This window comes from Triticum urartu, chromosome 1 (assembly GCF_003073215.2).
Source record: "Triticum urartu cultivar G1812 chromosome 1, Tu2.1, whole genome shotgun sequence".
In the NCBI taxonomy this organism is placed as follows: domain Eukaryota; kingdom Viridiplantae; phylum Streptophyta; class Magnoliopsida; order Poales; family Poaceae; genus Triticum; species Triticum urartu.
The window spans coordinates 803598-825250 of record NC_053022.1 but is presented as its reverse complement, the minus strand read 5'-3'; the positions used below and the strand labels follow the sequence as shown (position 1 = coordinate 825250).

The following is a 21653-nucleotide window of genomic DNA, read 5'->3' as shown; positions in this document are numbered from 1 at the left end:
TAAGTAGAGAAAGAAGGAGAAGAAGAAGGAGAAGACGAGGAGAGGAAGAAGAGGAAGAAGAAGAAAAAAAGAGGAGAAGAAGAAGGAATAGAGGAGCTTCTTCTCCTTTTTTCTCCTCTTTTTTTTCTTCTTATTCTTAATTTTTATCGGGAACGAGGGTGTCGAGGATCGCCGAGGGGTCGAGGGTCGGGAACTAGGGTAGAGGGTCGAGGGTCGTTAAGGGGTCAAGGGTCGAGGGTTTCAGGATCGAGGGTTCGAGGGTTCTATAGGGTCGAGGGTCGAGGGTTCCAGGGTCGTCTAGGGGTCGAGGGTTCCAGGGTCGTCGAGGGTTCCAGGGTTGTCGAGGGTTCGAGGGGTCGAGGATCGCCGAGGGGTCGAGAGAGGTTTCCTAGTGTCAAAGTATTGAAGAAATCCTTGCCTTCATCATTAGCCGGAAGTAACCAGGGCATGTTGGTACGAAGTTCTGCAAAGTTGTTCTGGAATGGAGTTCCGGATAGAATAATCCGCCTTTTGGTACGAATTCAGCAAAGGCCTTCCAAATAGCGATATTCGGAAGGCTCTTGCTGAACTTTGTACCAAAAAGCGAATTATCCTATCTGGGACTCCGTTCTAGAACGACTTTGAAGAGCTTCGTACCATCATGCACATGTTACTTTTGTTGGGGAACGTAGCATAAATTCAAAATTTTCCTACGTGTCACCAAGATCTATCTATGGAGTCATCTAGCAACGAGGGAGGAGTGGATCTACATACCCTTGTAGATCGCGCGTGGAAGCATTCAAGAGAACGGGGTTGATGGAGTCGTACTCGTCGTGATCCAAATCACCGATGATCCTAGCGCCGAACGGACGGCACCTCCGCGTTCAACACACGTACGGAGCAGCGACGTCTCCTCCTTCTTGATCCAGCAAGGGGGGAGGAGAGGTTGATGGAGATCCAACAGCACGACGGCGTGGTGGTGGAAGTAGCGGGATTCCAACAGGGCTTTGCCAAGCGCTGTGGGAGGAGGGAGATGTGTCACGGGAGGGAGAGGGAGGCGCCAGGCCTTAGATTGGGCTGCCCTCCCTTTCCCCCACTATATATAGGGCCAAGGGAGAGGGGGGAGGCGCAGCCTTGGCCCTTCCTCCAAGGAAGGGTGCGGCCAGGGAGGAGTCCCTCCTCCCCAAGGCACCTCGGAGGTGCCTTCCCCCTTTAGGACTCTTCCTTTCCCTCTTCTCTTGGCGCATGGGCCTCTTGGGGCTGGTGCCCTTGGCCCATATAGGCCAAGGCGCATCCCCTACAGCCCATGTGGCCCCCCGGGGCAGGTGGCCCGACCCGGTGGACCCCCGGGACCCTTCCGGTGGTCCCGGTACAATACCGGTGACCCCGAAACTTGTCCCGATGGCGGAATAGCACTTCCTATATATAATTCTTTACCTCCGGACCATTCCGGAACTCCTCGTGACGTCCGGGGATCTCATCCGGGACTCCGAACAACACTTTCGGTTACTGCATACTAATATCTCTATAACCCTAGCGTCACCGAACCTTAAGTGTGTAGACCCTACGGGTCTGGGAGACATGCAGACATGACCGAGATGACTCTCCGGTCAATAACCAACAGCGGGAATCTGGATACCCATGTTGGCTCCCACATGTTCCACATGATCTCATCGGATGAACCACGATGTCAAGGACTTAATCAATCCCGTATACAATTCTTTGTCTAGCGGTACGATACTTGCCCGAGATTCGATCGTCGGTATCCCGATACCTGTTCAATCTCGTTATCGGCAAGTCTCTTTACTCGTTTCCATTACACATCATCCCGTGATCAACTCCTAGATCACATTGTGCACATTATATCATGTCCTACCGAGTGGGCCCAAAGATACCTCTCCGTCACACGGAGTGACAAATCCCATCTCGATTCGTGCCAACCCAACAGACACTTTTGGAGATACCTGTAGTGTACCTTTATAGCCACCCAGTTACGTTGTGACGTTTGGCACACCCAAAGCACTCCTACGGTATCCGGGAGTTGCACAATCTCATGGTGTAAGGAAATGATACTTGACATTAGAAAAGCTTTAGCATACGAACTACACGATCTTGTGCTAGGCTTAGGATTGGGTCTTGTCCATCACATCATTCTCCTAATGATGTGATCCCGTTATCAAACATCCAATGTCCATGGTCAGGAAACCGTAACCATCTATGATCAACGAGCTAGTCAACTAGAGGCTTACTAGGGACATGGTGTTGTCTATGTATCCACACATGTATCTTGAGTTTCCTATTCAATAACAATTATGCATGGATAATAACGATTATCATTGAACAAGAAATAATAATAATAATCAATTTATTGCCTCTAGGGCATATTTCCAACAGTCTCCCACTTGCACTAGAGTCAATAATCTAGTTCACATCGTCATGTGATTAACACTCACAGGTCACATCGCCATGTGACCAACATCCAAAGAGTTTACTAGTGTCACTAAACTAGTTCACATCATCATGTGATTAAGACTCAATGAGTTCTGGGGTTTGATCATGTTTTGCTTGTGAGAGAGGTTTTAGTTCAACGGGTCTGACATTTCAGATCCGTATGTACTGCTTTACAAATCTCTATGTCATCTTTGTAGATGCAGCTACCACGCTTCTATTTGGAGCTATTCCAAATAACTGTTCTACTATACGAATCCAGTTTACTACTCAGAATAATCTGGATTAGTGTCAAAGTTTGCATCGGCGTAACCCTTTACGACGAACTCTTTTACCACCTCCATAATCGAGAAAATTCCTTAGTCCACTAGTTACTAAGGATAACTTTGACCGCTGTCCTGTGATCCATTCTTGGATCACTCTTGTACCCCTTGACTGACTCATGGCAAGGCACACTTCAGGTGCGGTACACAGCATAGCATACTGTAGAGCCTATGTCTTAAGCATAGGGGACGACCTTCGTCCTTTCTCTCTATTCTGCCGTGGTCGAGCTTTAAGTCTTAACTTCATACCTTACAACTCAGGCAAGAACTCCTTCTTTGACTGATCCATCTTGAACACCTTCAAGATCATGTCAAGGTATGTGCTCATTTGAAAGTACCATTAAGCGTTTGATCTATCCTTATAGATCTATGCTCAATATTCAAGTAGCCTAATCCAGGTTTCCATTGAATAACCCTATATGCTTTCCAGAAATTCTACGTCATTTCTGATCAACAATATGTCAACAACATATACTCATCAGAAATTCTATAGTGCTCCCACTCACTTCTTTGGAAATACAAGTTTCTCATAAACTTTGTATAAACCAAAATCTTTGATCATCTCATCAAAGCGTACATTCCAACTCCGAGATGCTTACTCCAGTCCTTAGAAGGAAGCTGGAGCTTTGCATACTTATTAGCATCTTTCAGGATTGACAAAACCTTCCGGTTGTATCACATACAACCTTTCCTCAAGAAAATCGTCGAGGAAACAATGTTTTGACATCCTATCTGCAAGATTTCATAAATAATGCAGTAATCGCTAATATATTCCAACAGACTCTTAGCATCGCTACGAGTGAGAAAGTCTCATCGTAGTCAACTCCTTGAACTTGTCGGAAAACATCTTAACGACAAGTCGAGTCTCTTAATGGTGATACTTACCATCATTGTCCGTCTTCCTTTTAAAATCCATATGTACCTAACAGCCTTACGACCATCAAGTAGTTCTTCCAAATTCTACACTTTGTTTTCATACATGGATCCTCTCTCGGATTTATATGGCCTCGAGCCATTTTGGAATCCAGGCCTACCATCGCTTCTCCATAGCTCGTAGGTTCATTGTGTCTAGCAACATGATTTCCAAGACAGGATTACGTACCACTCTGAAGTAGTACGCATCCTTGTCATCCCACGAGGTTTGGTAGTGACTATTGGAAATATGCCCCTAGAGGGCAATAATTAAAAGTAATTATTATTATATTTCTTTGTTCATGATAATTGTCTTTATTCATGCTATAACTGTATTATCCGGAAATCGTAATACATGTGTGAATAACAGACACCAACATGTCCCTAGTAAGCCTCTAGTTGACTAGCTCGTTGATCAACAGATAGTCATGGTTTCCTGACTATGGACATTGGATGTCATTGATAACGAGATCACATCATTAGGAGAATGATGTGATGGACAAGACCCAATCCTAAACATAGCACAAGATCGTATAGTTCGTTTGCTAGAGTTTTCCAATGTCAAGTATCTTTTCCTTAGACCATGAGATCGTGTAACTCCCAGATACCGTAGGAGTGCTTTGGGTGCACCAAACGTCACAACGTAACTGGGTGACTATAAAGGTGCACTACAGGTATCTCTGAAAGTGTCTGTTGGGATGACACGGATCGAGACTGGGATTTGTCACTCCGTATGACGGAGAGGTGTCACTGGGCCCACTCGGTAATGCATCATCATAATGAGCTCAAAGTGACCAAGTGTCTGGTCACGGGATCATGCATTACGGTATGATTAAAGTGACTTGCCGGTAACGAGATTGAACGAGGTATTGGGATACCGACGATCGAATCTCAGGCAAGTAACATACCGATTGACAAAGGGAATTGCATACGGGGTTGATTGAATCCTCGACATCGTGGTTCATCCGATGAGATCATCATGGAGCATGTGGGAGCCAACATGGGTATCCAGATCCCGCTGTTGGTTATTGACCGGAGAGTCGTCTCGGTCATGTCTGCATGTCTCCCGAACCCGTAGGGTCTACACACTTAAGGTTCGGTGACGCTAGGGTTGTAGGGATATGTATATGCAGTAACCCGAATGTTGTCCGGAGACCCGGATGAGATCCCGGACGTCATGAGGAGTTCGGGAATGGTCCAGAGGTAAAGATTTATATATGGGAAGTCCTGTTTTGGCCATCGGGACAAGTTTCGGGGTCATCGATATTGTACCGGGACCACCGGAAGGGTCCCGGGGGTCCACCTAGCCCCGGGGGCCACATGGGCTGTAAGGGGGTGCGCCTTGGCCTACATGGGCCAAGGGCACCAGCCCCAAGAGGCCCATGCGCCTAGGGTTTCTAGGAGGAAGAGTCCTAGGAGGGGAAGGCGCCTCCTAGGTGCCTTGGGGGGAGGGAAACCTCCCCTTGGCCGCCGCCCCACCCTAGGAGATTGGATCTCCTAGGGCCGGCGCCCCCCCCCTTGGCCCTCCTATATATAGTGGGGGAAGGAGGGCTTTCATCCCACGCCTTTGGTTGCCTCCTCCTCCCTCTCCAACACCTCCTCCTCCTCCATAGCGCTTGGCGAAGCCCTGACGGAGTACTGCAGCTCCATCACCACCACGCCGTCGTGCTGCTGCTGGTGCCATCTCCCTCAACCTCTCCTCTGCCCTTGCTGGATCAAGAAGGAGGAGACGTGGTTGTTCCGTACGTGTGTTGAACGCGGAGGTGCCGTCCGTTCGGTGCTAAGATCTCCGGTGATTTGGATCACGTCGTGTACGACTACCTCATCCCCGTTCTTTGAACGCTTCCGCTCGCGATCTACAAAGGTATGTAGATGCATCCGATTACTCGTTGCTAGATGAACTCATAGATGGATCTTGGTGAAACCGTAGGAAAAATTTTGTTTTCTGCTACGTTCCCCAACAGTGACTTGATCTGAAGTTTCATGATCACTATCATAAGCTTCCACTTCAATTGGTGTAGGTGCCACAGGAACAACTTCCTGTGCCCTGCCACACACTAGTTGAAGAGACGGTTCAATAACCTCATCAAGCCTCCACCATCCTCCCACTCAATTCTTTCGAGAGAAACTTTTCCTCGAGAAAGGACCCGATTCTAGAAACAATCCCTTATTGCTTTCGGATCTGAGACAGGAGGTATACCCAACTGTTTTGGGTGTCCTATGAAGATGCATTTATCCGCTTTGGGTTCGAGCTTATCAGCCTGAAACCTTTTCACATAAGCGTCGCAGCCCCAAACTTCTAAGAAATGACAGCTTAGGTTTCTCTAAACCATAGTTCATACGGTGTCATCTCATCGGAATTACGTGGTGCCCCTTTTAAAGTGAATGTGGTTGTCTCTAATGCCTAACCCATAAACTATTGTGGTAATTCGATAAGAGACATCATGGTATGCATCATATCCAATAGGGTGCAGTTATGATGTTCGGACACACCATCACACTATGGTGTTCCAGGCTGTATTAGTTGTGAAACAATTTCCACAATGTCTTAATTCTGTGCCAAACTCGTAATTCAGATATTCATCTCTATGATCATATCATAGATATTTTATCCTCTTGTCACGACGATCTTTCAACTTCATCCTGAAATTACTTGAACCTTTCAATAATTCAAACTCATGATTCATCAAGTAAATATACTCAACATCTACTCAAATCATCTGTGAAGTAAGAACATAACGATATCCACTACATGCCTCATCACTCATTGGACTGCACACATCAAAATGTATTACTTCCAACAAGTTGCTTTCTAGTTCCATTTTACTGAAAACGAGGCTTTCAGTCATCTTGCCCATGTGGTATGATTTGCATGTCTCAAGTGATTCAAAATCAAGTGGTCCAAACGATCCATCTGTATAGAGTTTCTTCATGCATATCTACCAACAAATATGGTTCGCATGTCTCAATCCTTTCAAAAATGAGTGAGTCCAAAGATCCATCAACATGGAGCTTCTTCATGCGTTTTATACCGATATGACTTAAGTGGCAGTGCCACAAGTAGGTGGTACTATCATTACTATCTTATATCTTTTGGCATGAACATGTGTATCACTATGATCGAGATTCAATGAACCATTCATTTTAGGTGCAAGACCATTAAAGGTATTATTCAAATAAACAGAGTAACCGTTATTCTCCTTAAATGAATAACCGTATTGCGATAGACATAATCCAATCATGTCTATGCTCAACACAAACACCAAATAACAATTATTTAGGTTTTAATACCAATCTCGATGGTAGAGGGAGCGTGCGATGCTTGATCATATCAACCCTGGAAACACTTCCAACACATATCGTCAGCTCACCTTTAGCTAGTCTCCGTTTATTCCGTAGCCTTTTGTTTCGAGTTACTAACACTTAGCAACCGAACCGGTATCTAATACCCTGGTGCTACTAGGAGTACTAGTAAAGTACACATCAACACAATGTATATCCAATATACTTCTATCGACCTTGCCAGCCTTCTCATCTACCACGTATCTAGGGTAATTCTGCTCCAGTGGCTGTTCCCCTTATTACAGAAGCACTCAGTCTCAGGTTTGGGTTCAACCTTGGGTTTCTTCACTAGAGCAGCAGCTGAATTGCCGTTTCATGAAGTGTCCCTTTGTTCCCTTGCCCTTCTTGAAACTAGTGGTTTCACCAACCATCAACAATTGATGCTCCTTCTTGATTTCTACTTTCGCGGTGTCAAACATCGCGAATATCTCAAGGATCATCATATATGTCCCTGATATATTATAGTTCATCACGAAGCTCAAGCAGCTTGGTGGTAATGACTTCGGAGAACCATCACTATTTCATCTGGAAGATCAACTCCCACTTGATTCAAGCGATTGTTGTACTCAGACAATCTGAGCACAAGTTCAACAATTGAGCTTTTCTCCCTTAGTTTGCAGGCTAAGAAAATCATCGGAGGTCTTATACCTCTTGACGTGGGCACGAGCCTGAAATCCCAATTTCAGTCCTCGAAACATCTCATATGTTTCGCGACGTTTCAAAAACCGTCTTCGGTGCCTCAACTCTAAGCCGTTTAACTGAACTATCACGTAGTTATCAAAATGTGTATGTCAGATGTTCGCAACATCCACAGACAACGTTCGAGGTTCAGCACACTGAGCGGTGCATTAAGGACATAAGCCTTCTATGAAGCAATGAGGACAATCCTCGGTTTACGGACCTAGTCCGCATAATTGCTACTATCAACTTTCAACTAAAATTTCTCTAGGAACATATCTAAACAGTAAAACTAAAGCGCGAGCTACGACATAATATGCGAAGACCTTTTGACTTTGTTCATGATAATTAAGTTCATCTTATGAACTCCCACTCAGATAGACATCCCTCTAGTCATCTAAGTGATTACATGATCCGAGTCAACTAGGCCGTGTCCGATCATCACGTGAGATGGACAAGTCAACATCGGTGAACATCTTCATGTTGATCGTATCTGCCATACGACTCATGCTCGACCTTTCGGTCTCTTGTGTTCCGAGGCCATGTCTATACACATGCTAGGCTCGTCAAGTCAACCTAAGTGTTTTGCATGTGTAAATCTGTCTTACACCCGTTGTATGTGAACATTAGAATCTATCACACCCGATCATCACGTGGTGCTTCGAAACAACGAACTGTCGCAACGGTGCACAGTTAGGGGGAACACTTTCTTGAAATTTTAATGAGGGATCATCTTATTTACTACCGTCGTTATAAGCAAATAAGATGTATAAACATGATAAACATCACATGCAATCAAATAATAGTGACATGATATGGCCAATATTATATAGCTCCTTTGATCTCCATCTTGGGGCTCCATGATCATCTTGTCACCGGCATGACACCATGATCTCCATCATCATGATCTCCATCATCGTGTCTTCATGAAGTTGTCTCGTCAACTATTACTTCTACTACTATAGCTAACGGTTAGCAATAAAGTAAAGTAATTACATGACGTTTATGTTGACACGCAGGTCATAAATAAATTAAGACAACTCCTATGGCTCCTGCCGGTTGTCATACTCATCAACATGCAAGTCGTGATTCCTATTACAAGAACATGATCAATCTCGTACATCACATATATCATTCATCACATCCTTTGGCCATATCACATCACATAGCATACCCTGCAAAAACAAGTTAGACGTCCTCTAATTGTTGTTTGCATGTTTTACGTGGCTGCTATGGGTTTCTAGCAAGAACGTTTCTTACCTACGCAAAAACCACAACGTGATATGCCAATTGCTATTTACCCTTCATAAGGACCCTTTTCATCGAATCTGATCCGACTAAAGTGGGAGAGACAGACACCCGCCAGCCACCTAATGCAACTAGTGCATGTCAGTCGGTGGAACCGGTCTCACATAAGCGTACCTGTAAGGTTGGTCCGGGCCGCTTCATCCCACGATGCCACCGAATCAAGATAAGACTAGTAACGGCAAGCATATTGAACAAAATCAACGCCCACAACTACTTTGTGTTCTACTCGTGCATAGAAACTACGCATAGACCTAGCTCATGATGCCACTGTTGGGGAACGTAGCATAAATTCAAAATTTTCCTACGTGTCACCAAGATCTATCTATGGAGTCATCTAGCAACGAGGGAGGAGTGGATCTACCTACCCTTGTAGATCGCGCGTGGAAGCGTTCAAGAGAACGGGGTTGATGGAGTCGTACTCGTCGTGATCCAAATCACCGATGATCCTAGCGCCGAACGGACGGCACCTCCGCGTTCAACACACGTACGGAGCAGCAACGTCTCCTCCTTCTTGATCCAGCAAGGGGGGAGGAGAGGTTGATGGAGATCCAACAGCACGACGACGTGGTGGTGGAAGTAGCGGGATTCCAACAGGGCTTCGCCAAGCGCTGTGGGAGGAGGGAGATGTGTCACGGGAGGGAGAGGGAGGCGCCAGGCCTTAGATTGGGCTGCCCTTCCTTTCCCCCAATATATATAGGGACAAGGGAGAGGGGGGAGGTGCAGCCTTGGCCCTTCCTCCAAGGAAGGGTGCGGCGAGGGAGGAGTCCCTCCTCCCCAAGGCACCTCGGAGGTGCCTTCCCCCTTTAGGACTCTTCCTTTCCCTCTTCTCTTGGCGCATGGGCCTCTTGGGGCTGGTGCCCTTGGCCCATATAGGCCAAGGCGCATCCCCTACAGCCCATGTGGCCCCCCGGGGCAGGTGGCCCGACCCGGTGGACCCCCGGGACCCTTCCGGTGGTCCCGGTACAATACCGGTGACCCCGAAACTTGTCCCGATGGCGAAATAGCACTTCCTATATATAATTATTTACCTCCAGACCATTCCGGAACTCCTCGTGACGTCCGGGATCTCATCCGGGACTCCGAACAACATTCGGGTTAACGCATACTAATATCTCTATAACCCTAGCGTCAACCGAACCTTAAGTGTGTAGACCCTACGGGTTCGGAAACCATGCAGACTGACCGAGATAACTCTCCGGTCAATAACCAACAACGGGATCTGGATACCCATTTTGGCTCCCACATGTTCCACGATGATCTCATCGGATGAACCACGATGTCAAGGACTTAATCAATCCCGTATACAATTCCCTTTGTCTAGCGGTATGATACTTGCCCGAGATTCGATCGTCGGTATCCCGATACCTTGTTCAATCTCGTTACCGGCAAGTCTCTTTACTCGTTCTGTAACACATCATCCCGTGATCAACTCCTTGATCACATTGTGCACATTATGATGATGTCCTACCGAGTGGGCCCAGAGATACCTCTCTGTTTACACGGAGTGACAAATCCCAGTCTCAATTCGTGCCAACCCAACAGACACTTTCGAGATACCCTGTAGTGGTACCCTTTATAGCACCCAGTTACGTTGTGACGTTTGGCACACCCAAAGCACTCCACGGTATCCGGGAGTTGCACAATCTCATGGTCTAAGGAAATGATACTTGACATTAAGAAAAGCTTTAGCATACGAACTACACGATCTTGTGCATGCTTAGGATTGGGTCTTGTCCATCACATCATTCTCCTAATGATGTGATCCCGTTATCACGACATCCAATGTCCATGGTCAGGAAACCGTAACCATCTATTGATCAACGAGCTAGTCAACTAGAGGCTTACTAGGGACATGGTGTTGTCTATGTATCCACACATGTATCTGAGTTTCCTATCAATACAATTATAGCATGGATAATAAACGATTATCATGAACAAGGAAATATAATAATAATCAATTTATTATTGCCTCTAAGGCATATTTCCAACACTTTCGCCTAATGATGAAGACATGGTTTTGTTGAATCCTTTGACACTACGCAACCTCCCGACCCCTCGGCGATCCTCTCGAACATGAGAGGAAGAAGAGGATCGACGAGGGGTCGAGGGTTCCAGGGTCGTCGAGGGTTCGAGGGGTCGAGGATCGCCGAGGGGTCGAGAGAGGTTTCCTAGTGTCAAAGTATTGAAGAAATCCATGCCTTCATCATTAGCCGAAAGTAACCAGGGCATGTTGGTACGTAGTTCTGCAAAGTTGTTCTGGAATGGAGTCCCGGATAGAATAATCCGCATTTTGGTACGAATTCAGCAAAGGCCTTCCAAATAGCGATATTCGGAAGGCTCTTGCTGAACTTTGTACCAAAAAGCGAATTATCCTATCTGGGACTCCGTTCCAGAACAACTTTGAAGAGCTTCGTACCATCATGCACATGTTACTTTCGCCTAATGATGAAGACATGGTTTTGTTGAATCCTTTGACACTAGGCAACCTCCCGACCCCTCGGCGATCCTCTCGAACATGAGAGGAAGAAGAGGATAAAAAAAGAAGAGGAAGAAGAAAAAAAAGAGGAGAAGAAAGAATAGAGGAGAACTCCTCTATTCTTTCTTCTCCTCTTTTTTTTCTTCTTCCTCTTTTTTTATCGGGAACGAGGGTCGTCGAGGGACATAGATGTAGTGTCGTCGTTGTCGATATATACCCCCTCCCGATAGCTTACTATGATTAGGTAGCTAGTTCTACGTTTGGCACTAATATATCCATCTGTCATGTTTGAATAATAATTGCCATGTTGTAAATATTTGTAGAAACTATGGACACCGCCCTAGACGAAGCAAAAGAAGCGTTGTTGAGGGACATAATCGCAGAAGGAAGTGATGCCGTCTCATTTTTTTCTCAACGAAACCGATGGTCTGGAAGGAGAGGGTGAACAAGCTGGCTACGGTGACCTAATGCCGGTGCAAGAAGAAGAACATGAGGACGGCTCCGGTGACCCAATGCCGGTGCAAGAAGGAGACCGTGATGATGGCTCCGGTGACCGAACCGAGTCCGGCCAGGTATATATATTAGTTAAGCCTGTGCTGACTAGCTGATTGATGCATTCATTGTTTTGGTATGTAAACATATTAATTAAGTCTTTGTTCTTTTTTCTAGCCCTCCGGATCGAGCACAACTTCGGTAAAGAGACGAGGCCCGAAGAAAAAGTTGAGCTCGGATGAAAAGTTTGAGATCATAGCAATCGCGCCCGACAGCCAACCAATTGAACCCCTCCGGACAAAGAACGCATTTGTTGCTCAGTGCGGGGTTCTGGTTAGGGACAAGATCCCGATAAGCATCCAACAATGGTTTAAGCCGGCTACAGAAGACCCTGAGGTGTCTTATGTCAATGATATGCAGAAAAATGATCTTTGGACTGAGCTGAAGTAAAATTTCACCCTACCGCCAAAGGATAATCCAGAGAACCCAGTTAAAGAGCAATTAATCAAGTCTTTTGCTCTTAAGAGGATGGCAGAACTATTCAGGAGGTGGAAGAAAGAGCTGAATAAGTTTGTCGAAAATAATGAGACACCAGAATTCAAGGGCAGATATGAGAGGATCAGAGATCACTGGCCCGCATTTGTGGCCCACAAGACATCGAAAAAGAGTAAGAAGATGTCGGCGACAAACAAGCAAAATGCTGCGAAGAAGAAGCTTCACATCGCACGGGGTCAGGTGGCTACCTCGTAGCCTGGCCTAAGTGGGCCAAGACTGAGAATGATCTGGTTGGTAAAAGGATCGAACCAGAGATAATTACCTGGCCAGACCGTTGCCGGACTTGGTTCTTCGGGGCTGGCGGAACCTTGGACCCTATAACAGGGAAGTGCATTTGGACGAACGATCAAATGGACATACCAGTCAGGAAGCTTAAGCAGTATATCAAAGCAGCGCAGCAAGGGAAGTTCTTTCCAGATAGAGAGAACGACGAGCTCACAATGGCCCTCGGGAATCCTGAGCACCCTGGACGGACACGAGGCACGCCAGGCTCCATTCCGTGGAAGGTTGGGTTTCCGGACGCAGGCGGTTACAAATCCCATGAGAGGAGGAAAAAAGTGCAGCAGACCCAAATGCAGGCGCTGCAAGCAAGGGTAGACGCGATAGAGGAACGAGAAGCAAATCGCAGCAAACGTACTGCCGAAGCCTCCCCCGAAGCTACCCCACCATCTCAGCGCAGAAGCAGCGTGGCTTCCACCGAGCTGCTTCAGCCGGAGCATGCCTTGATGGCTCCTGCCAGCTATCCCGTGGATGCTATCACGGAGTCTCAAAATTGCCACCTTATGACGCAATGGATGAATTTGAAGGTCAAGGCGGCTGTTGGCTCTGTTTATCCTACTGAACCCGGTGCAACTTTTCACTGCCGGCCGATTCTAGAAGGATATGCTAGGGTGATGGTGGATGAAATAACGGAGGGATTTGAGGACCTCCAGCTTGACCACCCTACCGGTGAAGGGGAGACTCGGCTGGGGTCTGCTCTCAAGACTCCATGCCTATGGCGGAAGGAGCTCATCAACCTTCCGAACTGGACGCCTCTGCCTCCTCCTCCTCCTCCGGCGAGTCAGGGCACTCCGCCTCCTCCACCGCCTCCTCCTCCGGCGAGTGATGATCAGGGCCCTCGGCCGGCTCCTTCTCCGGCGCGTGGCGGCACTCCGCCTCCTTCTCCGCCTGTGTCGATGCGCCCGAGTAGCCAGCCTCCTCCTTCTCTGCCTCGTCAGCAAGGGCGGAAGAGACCTGCCGCCGCTCCAGCTGCTCCCGCGCGTCGTAGTCCTTCTCCTCCGCCTCGTAAGCAAGTAAAGAAGACAACCGCTCCGTCTGCTCGGTCGGTGTCTAGCAGTACAACCAGAGGCGGGAGGACATACAGATTCGGTCCTTCTCTGAAGACTCCAGAGAAGTTACCATATGAGAGGACCCCGGAGGAGAATTCTGAGATCGCGCGAACCGAAGTGGATGACTGGTTTCAAGGGTTGAGAGCAAAGAGACATCCACCTCCAGAGGAGAAGGTAGATCCGGTGAAAGTGAAGCGCACTCTGGCTCCCTGGCAAAACCACCCAAGTCTCCGCTGAAAGGCAACTATGAGCGCATTATTGCAAAGACATGGGCCGAAGCGGAGCGGTCGGGAAGTACAGTCAGTGATCAAAGGCTGAAAGAACGACGAGCAGCTGGGAAACAAATTACCCAGCTCGGCGAACAAGTGAAGCAATCGTGCCCCCCCCCCCTCAAGGTGCCTAGCGACATCGTCGATCCGAGGATGGTGCCCGGTTATGGAAATATTGACGATTACCTGCCCGACGATGTACATTATGATCCCATGGAGGTGCAGATACACAGATACGAGTACGGGAAGCCTCTCGTCAAAGATGAAAAATCTTTAACAACGATGATGCGAAGATTATATGATTGGTACTTGAAAATCTGCAGAGAGTCTGGGGGGAGGAGTACTTTGTATGCGAGAGTTAAACCGGAGCATGACCTCGTTGGAATTGAACTGTTGCCTATTCCATTTGAGGAGTTCTATCAGTTTTTCAATCAATTGGCCCTCGATAAAGCAACGATCACCTGCTACTGTCTGTAAGTACTACTACTTCTGTCATTAAGTCTCTCTATATAGCTCATCTCTTTCATTGCATGTATTTAAAATTATCCTCACTATATTATGCACAATGAAGATCGCCGAATTGAAGAAAAGACAAATCGGTGATATTGGGTTCATTAACACATATCTCATAGATGCAACTGAGGTTCAACGTCGTCCCGGAGATACCAAGGCCAACTTGCTACGATCATTAAAAAAATGAAAACAAAGATATAATACTCTTTCCTTACAACTTCAAGTGAGTGTTACTTTCTTGTGCATATTCGGTTTCCCTTATATATTAGTCCAGGTTATAGTAATGTAATTGATGAGTTATGCATGCGTGTGCAGTTTACACTATATTCTCCTAGAGATTAGGCTTGAGCAGGGAGTAGTAACCGTCTTGGACTCTAAACGAAAAGATCCCCAGGAGTATGCGGACATGACTGAAATCCTCAAGAAGTAAGTTAAATCGATCATTATCCACCATATCAGCAATTTTGTTCATTTCCTGATATCAAGTAATTGTTTTCTTTGTCCGGCAGGGTTTGGAGAAAATTCACCAAAACAGTTCCGGGACTGCCGAAGGAGCTGGAATTTAGACACCCGAAAGTAAGTACTATAGTAGCATGTTCCGCGCATCTCCTAGTGATTCAAGCGCTAGTTTCATCAATACCATTTAGCATTCTTGCTATCAGTTTGATTGACCTCTATTTCTTGTAAAGTGGTTGTGGCAAGAAAAAGGGAATGATTTCTGTGGATACTACGTCTGTGAGTCCATCCGCCACACGACCTGTGAGCGGGGCGGGTACTCTGACGAACAATATGAAGTACGTAAATAACAACATTCACAATTTTATTTTATTACCATCATTTGTATTGAGTTTCATTCATTCATATATATATATATGTATTGACCCCCTTCTTCAAATTAGATGTTTCGGAAGCGGGATGAACTCCTAGCACCAGCTCGCATGCGAGCAATTCAAGAGGAATTGGCGGCATTCTTTCTTGACCAAGTGATCGCTGAAGACGGAGAATACTATGTGGACCATGAGTCCGTATGATTATATTTGTAAGAGATAATTATTGTATATATGTAGCCGGTAGTGTCGGATAGATATACGAGAACTTGTTGTTCGACCAATCTCTCGGAGAAGGAGAGGTGATCGATATCACTTCTCTCTGTATGCATATATGTTCATGACGATCTTCTGTTTCCTTCGTTTGCTTAGTAGCTAACTAGCGTGTCTAGTCCTCTCTATACATATGTATAGTACGTAGCGTCGACCAAGCACGGACGTAAGAGAGGACACTTCTCTGTATTAATTATAGCTAGCTAACACAATATATGAAACACCTAAATTAATTCCCCAAAACCCCCAAACCCCCCCCTTTCAAAAAAAAACAAAAACCCCAGCCACAGAAATGCTGACGCGTGGATGCCTATTGGTCCCGGTTGGTGCCACCAACCGGGACCAAAGGGTCTCCTGCCTGGGCTCTGTGCACTGCCCACGTGGAGGGCCTTTAGTCCCGGTTCTGGATTGAACCGGGACTAAAGGGGGGAGGTATTAGTACCGACATTTTAGTCCCGGTTTCGGAACCGGGACTAAAGGCCCTTACGAACCGGGACTACAGGCCCTTTTTCTACCAGTGTACTGTAGTAATTTTCCTTTTTCACGCACCTAATTCTGTGTGTTTACATTAATTTGTTCCTGCTTACGCATCGACCACTTGATCATTGTGATTTTTCCTGCTTGGCCCAAGGTATTTTACCTTGATTCCCAGAGAACAATAAAGCGTGACTGCTGATATCACACCAGTTAGTAGATAAATGTAGAAATATTAATACACCATATCAAGTACCCTTGTAGGATGTAGAGAACAGCCGAAACAACGTGTCGTATGTGGGTATTATGTCTAAACAAATATAACATAGACACTGCATACATTTTACAAGCACCCCACAAAACAAATTATATTTGTGCATTGTCAGAAATCAGCAAGCGAGCAAACAAAGAAATATCAAGAACACGGGACACCAATTTTTACGTGGAAAACCTTTGCGGGAAAAAACCACGGGCACATGATGGTATCTTTTACTATATCAGGAGAGTGGCTACAAATACATGGACATACAACAAGTCATCAACTCATCCTTACTTGCTGTAACGTAAGTGCGCTGAAAGGCACAGAACATGAACTGGAGGAGGGTCGCTCGATGAGCATTTGGTATGCCTCCCGCATGCTTGGCCTTGCTTGTGGAGAAGATTCCAAGCAAGAAAAGGCCAACTTGATGAGCCGAGATAACCTATTCTCTTCTGTTGTTGGTGTTGTCAGTCGTTGGTCTAGGATATCTTTCACCAGTATGGCTTGTTCTCCGTTTGACAAAGTACCGTCTAATAGATCCCTTGGATGCTTCCCCATCACTAGCTCTAGCACAACCACTCCAAAGCTATAGACATCGCATTTCTCAGTCACAACAGATGTGTATGACAACTCTGCACAAAATAAAAACATTAGAATTTGTCAGATGAGTCCTTCTGACATAAGAAACAAAGGTTATAGTAGTACTAGTACATACCAGGAGCTATGTAGCCATAAGTTCCTGCAAGTGCACTCCAGTTTGATGAATCAGGCTTAAGAATCCTTGCTGTGCCGAAATCCGAGACAAAAGCCTTGAAGGATGTATCAAGCAATATGTTGTTGCTCGTGATATCTCGATGGATTATAGGTGGACTGCATTCTTGGTGCAAATAAGATATTGCTTGAGCCACATCATTTGCAAGAGCAATTCTCTTGTGCCAATCCAATTCCTTTGCTAACTCCTCATTTTCCAATGTCCCGTGGAGGCTTCCCTGCTGAATGTAGTCGTAGACAAGAAATTTATATGCTGGATGGGAGCAAAATCCATACATTTTGACAATACTTCGTTGTCGGATCTGTGATAAGATTTCCATTTCACTGTGAAACCTTCTCTGGTCATCCAACTCTTCTTTAGTCTGATAAAGCTTCTTTACAGCAACTAGCTGCCCGTCTTGGAGTCGTGCCTTATAGACTTTGCCGTATGCTCCTGTTCCAATGATGTACTTATCATCGAAGTCCTCTGTTGCCCTTACAATGTCGTCAAATGCTAATCTTCCATCAAAATTCCAAACAGAGAATAGGTCCCTTCCTTGAGAAGTAACATTTTCTTGAGGTTTTCTCTTGTTATGATTAAGCATTATTGACAACAACTGCAGCAACAATGCTCAAACCCACAACAAGAAGAATTGGCAAAAGCAAACCAAGTATCTTCCGTTTATGGTGACCAGCTACTGGAGTTGAATAACAAGGAGGCAAGCCAGAGAGGTTACCGCATAGACCTTTATTGTGAAGAAACCAACTTGTTGAAGCATTTTGGAGTAGCCGTGTTGTTGGTACTGGTCCTTCCAAGTCATTGTACGACACATCGAGTGTTGAAAGGCTCAACATGCTTGCGAAGGAGGATGGAATGCTGCCACCAAACTGATTATGTGATAAATTCAGAAATTCTAGGATCTCCAACTTCCCAAGTTGTTGCGGCAACACACCACTTAGGTTATTATTGCTCACATCTAACATGATCTGCAGGCCTGCTAAATTTCCAATCGCACCAGGCAAACTACCACTAAAGTTGTTGTTGTTGATCTTCAAGGACAGTAGTTTCATGCAGGCCCCTAGTTCCTCAGGTATTACTCCACTCAGTCTGTTCCCAGATATATCAAGGTATCCTAAATTGGTTAGCTTTTCTAGCTGTGTAGGTATGGATCCAGATAATCGGTTCGATGACAAGTTCAGGCTATATAGGTTTGCTAAAGTGCAGATTTCTGGTGGAATCTCCCCGGTGAGATGATTAGAATCGAGTGTTAGTACTACTAGGTTGGACAATTTAGAAAGGACCGGAGGTATGTTACCCGTGATCATATTTTTTGCTAGATATAGTTGTGTTAGTTGGGTACATGCACCTAGCTTTGGTGAGATCTGCCCATAGAGTCTATTCGATGCCAAGCGCATTTTTATAAGTTGTGGATACACCCCAAAATGTTGAGATATATCTCCTGTTATTTGGTTCCTCTGAAGGTCAATTCGGACCAAACTTGTACATGTCTTTAAACTCACTGGAATGGGGCCACTGAACTTATTAGAAGAGACATAGAAATATCGAAGTCTGCCGCCTGAACATATATTTGCGGGTAAAGGTCCTGAAAGTGAGTTGATAGACAACCCAAGTTCAACAAGGCTTATGAGTTTTCCGAATTCTTGAGGAAGAGAACCTGATAATTTGTTATCAAAGATTTGCAGCTTTTGGATGCTTTGCAAATTCCCAAAAGTTTTTGGTATTGATCCCGAAATTTGGTTATGATACAAACCTAAATATTTGAGGTTTAGTAGATTGCCAATTTCCTGGGGGATGGAACCAGTCATTTGATTTTCAAAGAGGTATAGTAGTGATAGCTTGGTAATATGTTGTTGTCGGACAAGTCTAATTCTTGGAGATTCAGCAAGTTGCCAAGTTCTAAAGGTATTGGGCCTATGATTTGATTTTTGTAGAGATAAAGGGTGTTCATCTTGGTGAGGTTGGTTATGGAGATTGGAATTGGACCTAAAAAATCATTTGAACTAAGATCAAGAATTTGCAAATGGACTAGCCTACCTAGTTCTTGGGGTATAGGTTCTGAAAGTTGATTATCAAACAGGCCCAAAGCATTTAGTTCGGTCAGATTTCCAATGGTTTTTGGTATCATGCTGCTTAAGGTGTTGTTGCTTAGCTGTAGAATTTGTAGGTTGACAAGCCTTCCAATCTCCTTGGGAATGGGGCCCGATACCATGTTTTGGTGAATGACAAGATTGATTAACATTGTTAGGTTGCCCATAGACGCAGGGATATGTCATGTGAGTCTGTTAAATGAGAGATCAAGTTGGGTGAGACTCTGCAGTTCACCAAACTCAAACGGAATTTTCCCTTTGAGATGGTTGAAGCTGAGGTCAAGATAAGATAGTGATGATAGAGAGCTGATATTAGCTGGTATTGGACCATGGAGACTGTTGTTGCCGAGGTTAATATATGCGAGGAATGGAAGAGCCGAGAAGTTGAGCTCACCAAGCTGGCCATGGATGCCACCATCTGGCAGGGAGATGTTGGTCACCACCCAGGGCATGCGGCAGCCATGGCGAACAGCCGTGCACATGATGCCCATCCAATTGCAGGGGCTAGTGTTTTCCTGCCAAGAACTCATCTGCAGCGATGGACTTGCAAGTGTAGCTTTCCAGTGGAGGAGGGCCATGTGTTGAGACCTGAGTGAGATCCCTCCATGGTGCGCCGCATGTGCTTCTTGCAAGAGAAATAGGCAGTGCACCAGCAGTGAGCAGAGGTACGACATAGGTCGCATTTTGTTGCTTAGCGTTTGCATCTGGAGTTCAATAATGTATTATGTTGGGGATGTGATTCGATACACAATGCAACTCTGTTGATGAGTATTTAACAGACTAATGTATTTTCATATGTTGGGGATGCTAGAGCGCCATCCATTGTCATGAGGTCCCCAGTCAACACACAAAAGTTTAGTGGAAGCATTTGTTGTCCGCAATGGAAGCACCACAGCAGTCGAGTGGAAGCTTTTTTTTTCAAAAAGGAGTTGAGTGGAGGCTGCACAAAAGTTGAGTGGAGGCTGCCTGTTTTTCTTCTTCGGTGTCGCCATCTCTTCAATCATTTTTCCCCTCCCTCTCAAAGTTATGCACTGAATGGATTTGAGTTAATATTTCAGTAGAGTTCCCATTTGATAGTATCTCCCGTGATTGGTTTGATAGTATTTCCTGTTCATTTAACTTGTAACTGCTTCAGTTATGACAATTCCATAATGAAATTGAAGCAGTTTGACTTAATCTATTTCTCTACAGTACTATTGTTTCCCTTATTCGCTTCACCTCGTACATAGAACAAAAGATTTAGCTCAAGGACTCGTGACTGGTGGTGGAATTATATTCTGTCCGAGGTAAAAATAAAGGTCTATGTGCTGAATTTTGGTCAATACAAATCCTAGACCGCAAGTCTTGTTGGAAGTCATGTGTCTGAGGAAAAATGAGGTAGTGGCTGCAATCTGTGGAATTCAAAGCCTGTACAACCAAGCAGCATCATGACCACACTGACTGAAGAAAAGTTCCAAGATCAAGTGGGTTTATTAGGTAAATTTCTACTACTAATAGATCTTTCTTTATGTGTTGATTGTCATGTAACATCCAACACGCCAATGTTCCCGGGTATTCTTTAGGTGCGTGGGGGTCGGAGTCTTCATGGCTGCATTCCAAGTCCCAGTGGCGCAATATCCTCCCGAATCTTAACCGAGTAGCTATGATGTATGCTTTAATTTAATTTGACTAGCCGAGTGTTTTGCATCTGCTCTAATTTGATAATTGACTCGTTGAGTTGGCATGTAACCCTTGTCGAAGACCCTGCTATTCCTTTAATGCCAAAAGCACCAAATCACCAGAACTATCATGGAGTTTAGGGTTTTCTTTTTGGTTCCCTGCAATGCAGCATGAACCAGCTGCTGCGGCCACACCGGTGTTCTTCTTCCCTGTTCATTTACAACAGCCAATGATTTTCTTTTGGTTTTCTTGCCGCTGTATTTTTTCTGGTTTTTGCGTGTGGGACGGGTGACATAATGGTTCCTTTATAGTAGTATAAGAAATTCTCCTCCGTCTACAACCTATGCACTGAATGGGCCTGTGATTCAGTTAACATTGTAGTAGGGTTTTTATTTGAGGCATCTCATGTAATTGGCTCGATAGTATTTCCTGTGTATTTGATCATGTAACTTGTAACTGCTTAGTTACAAGTGCATAGAACAAAAAATTTAACTCAAGAACTCGTGACTGGTGGCGCAGCGCAACTATTAACTGTGGGAAAATTCCATGATGAAATTCTATCTATGGTAAAAAATTTAAAGGTTTCTATGTTCAGTTTTGGTTAATACAAATGATGGACTGCAGGTCTTGTTGGAAGTCATGTGTCCGAGGGCAAATGAGGTAGTGGCTGCAACCTGTG

General features: G+C 45.3%; 1 protein-coding gene across 1 annotated transcript; it reads right to left on the bottom strand.

Moving 5' to 3' along the window:
* Positions 1 to 16609: 16609 nt before the first annotated feature.
* LOC125541043 (MDIS1-interacting receptor like kinase 2-like) lies at positions 16610 to 17937 on the bottom strand. Its single transcript, XM_048704538.1, has 2 exons — positions 17172 to 17937; positions 16610 to 17088 (listed from the first exon to the last, which is right to left on the bottom strand). The coding sequence occupies exons 1-2, from the start codon at positions 17809 to 17811 to the stop codon at positions 16736 to 16738; spliced, it is 993 nt and encodes a 330-aa protein (XP_048560495.1). The 5' UTR covers positions 17812 to 17937; the 3' UTR covers positions 16610 to 16735.
* Between the last annotated feature and the right edge of the window lie 3716 nt (positions 17938 to 21653).

What these genes read in the sequence shown, in the direction of transcription:
- LOC125541043 (XM_048704538.1), bottom strand. Translation starts at nt 17,811, where the DNA reads ATGCTTAATCATAACAAGAGAAAACCTCAAGAAAATGTTACTTCTCAA. An exon ending in TTATGGCTACATAGCTCCTG is followed by an intron (nt 17,089 to 17,171) that starts GTATGTACTAGT and finishes TATTTTGTGCAG; the next exon opens with AGTTGTCATACACATCTGTT.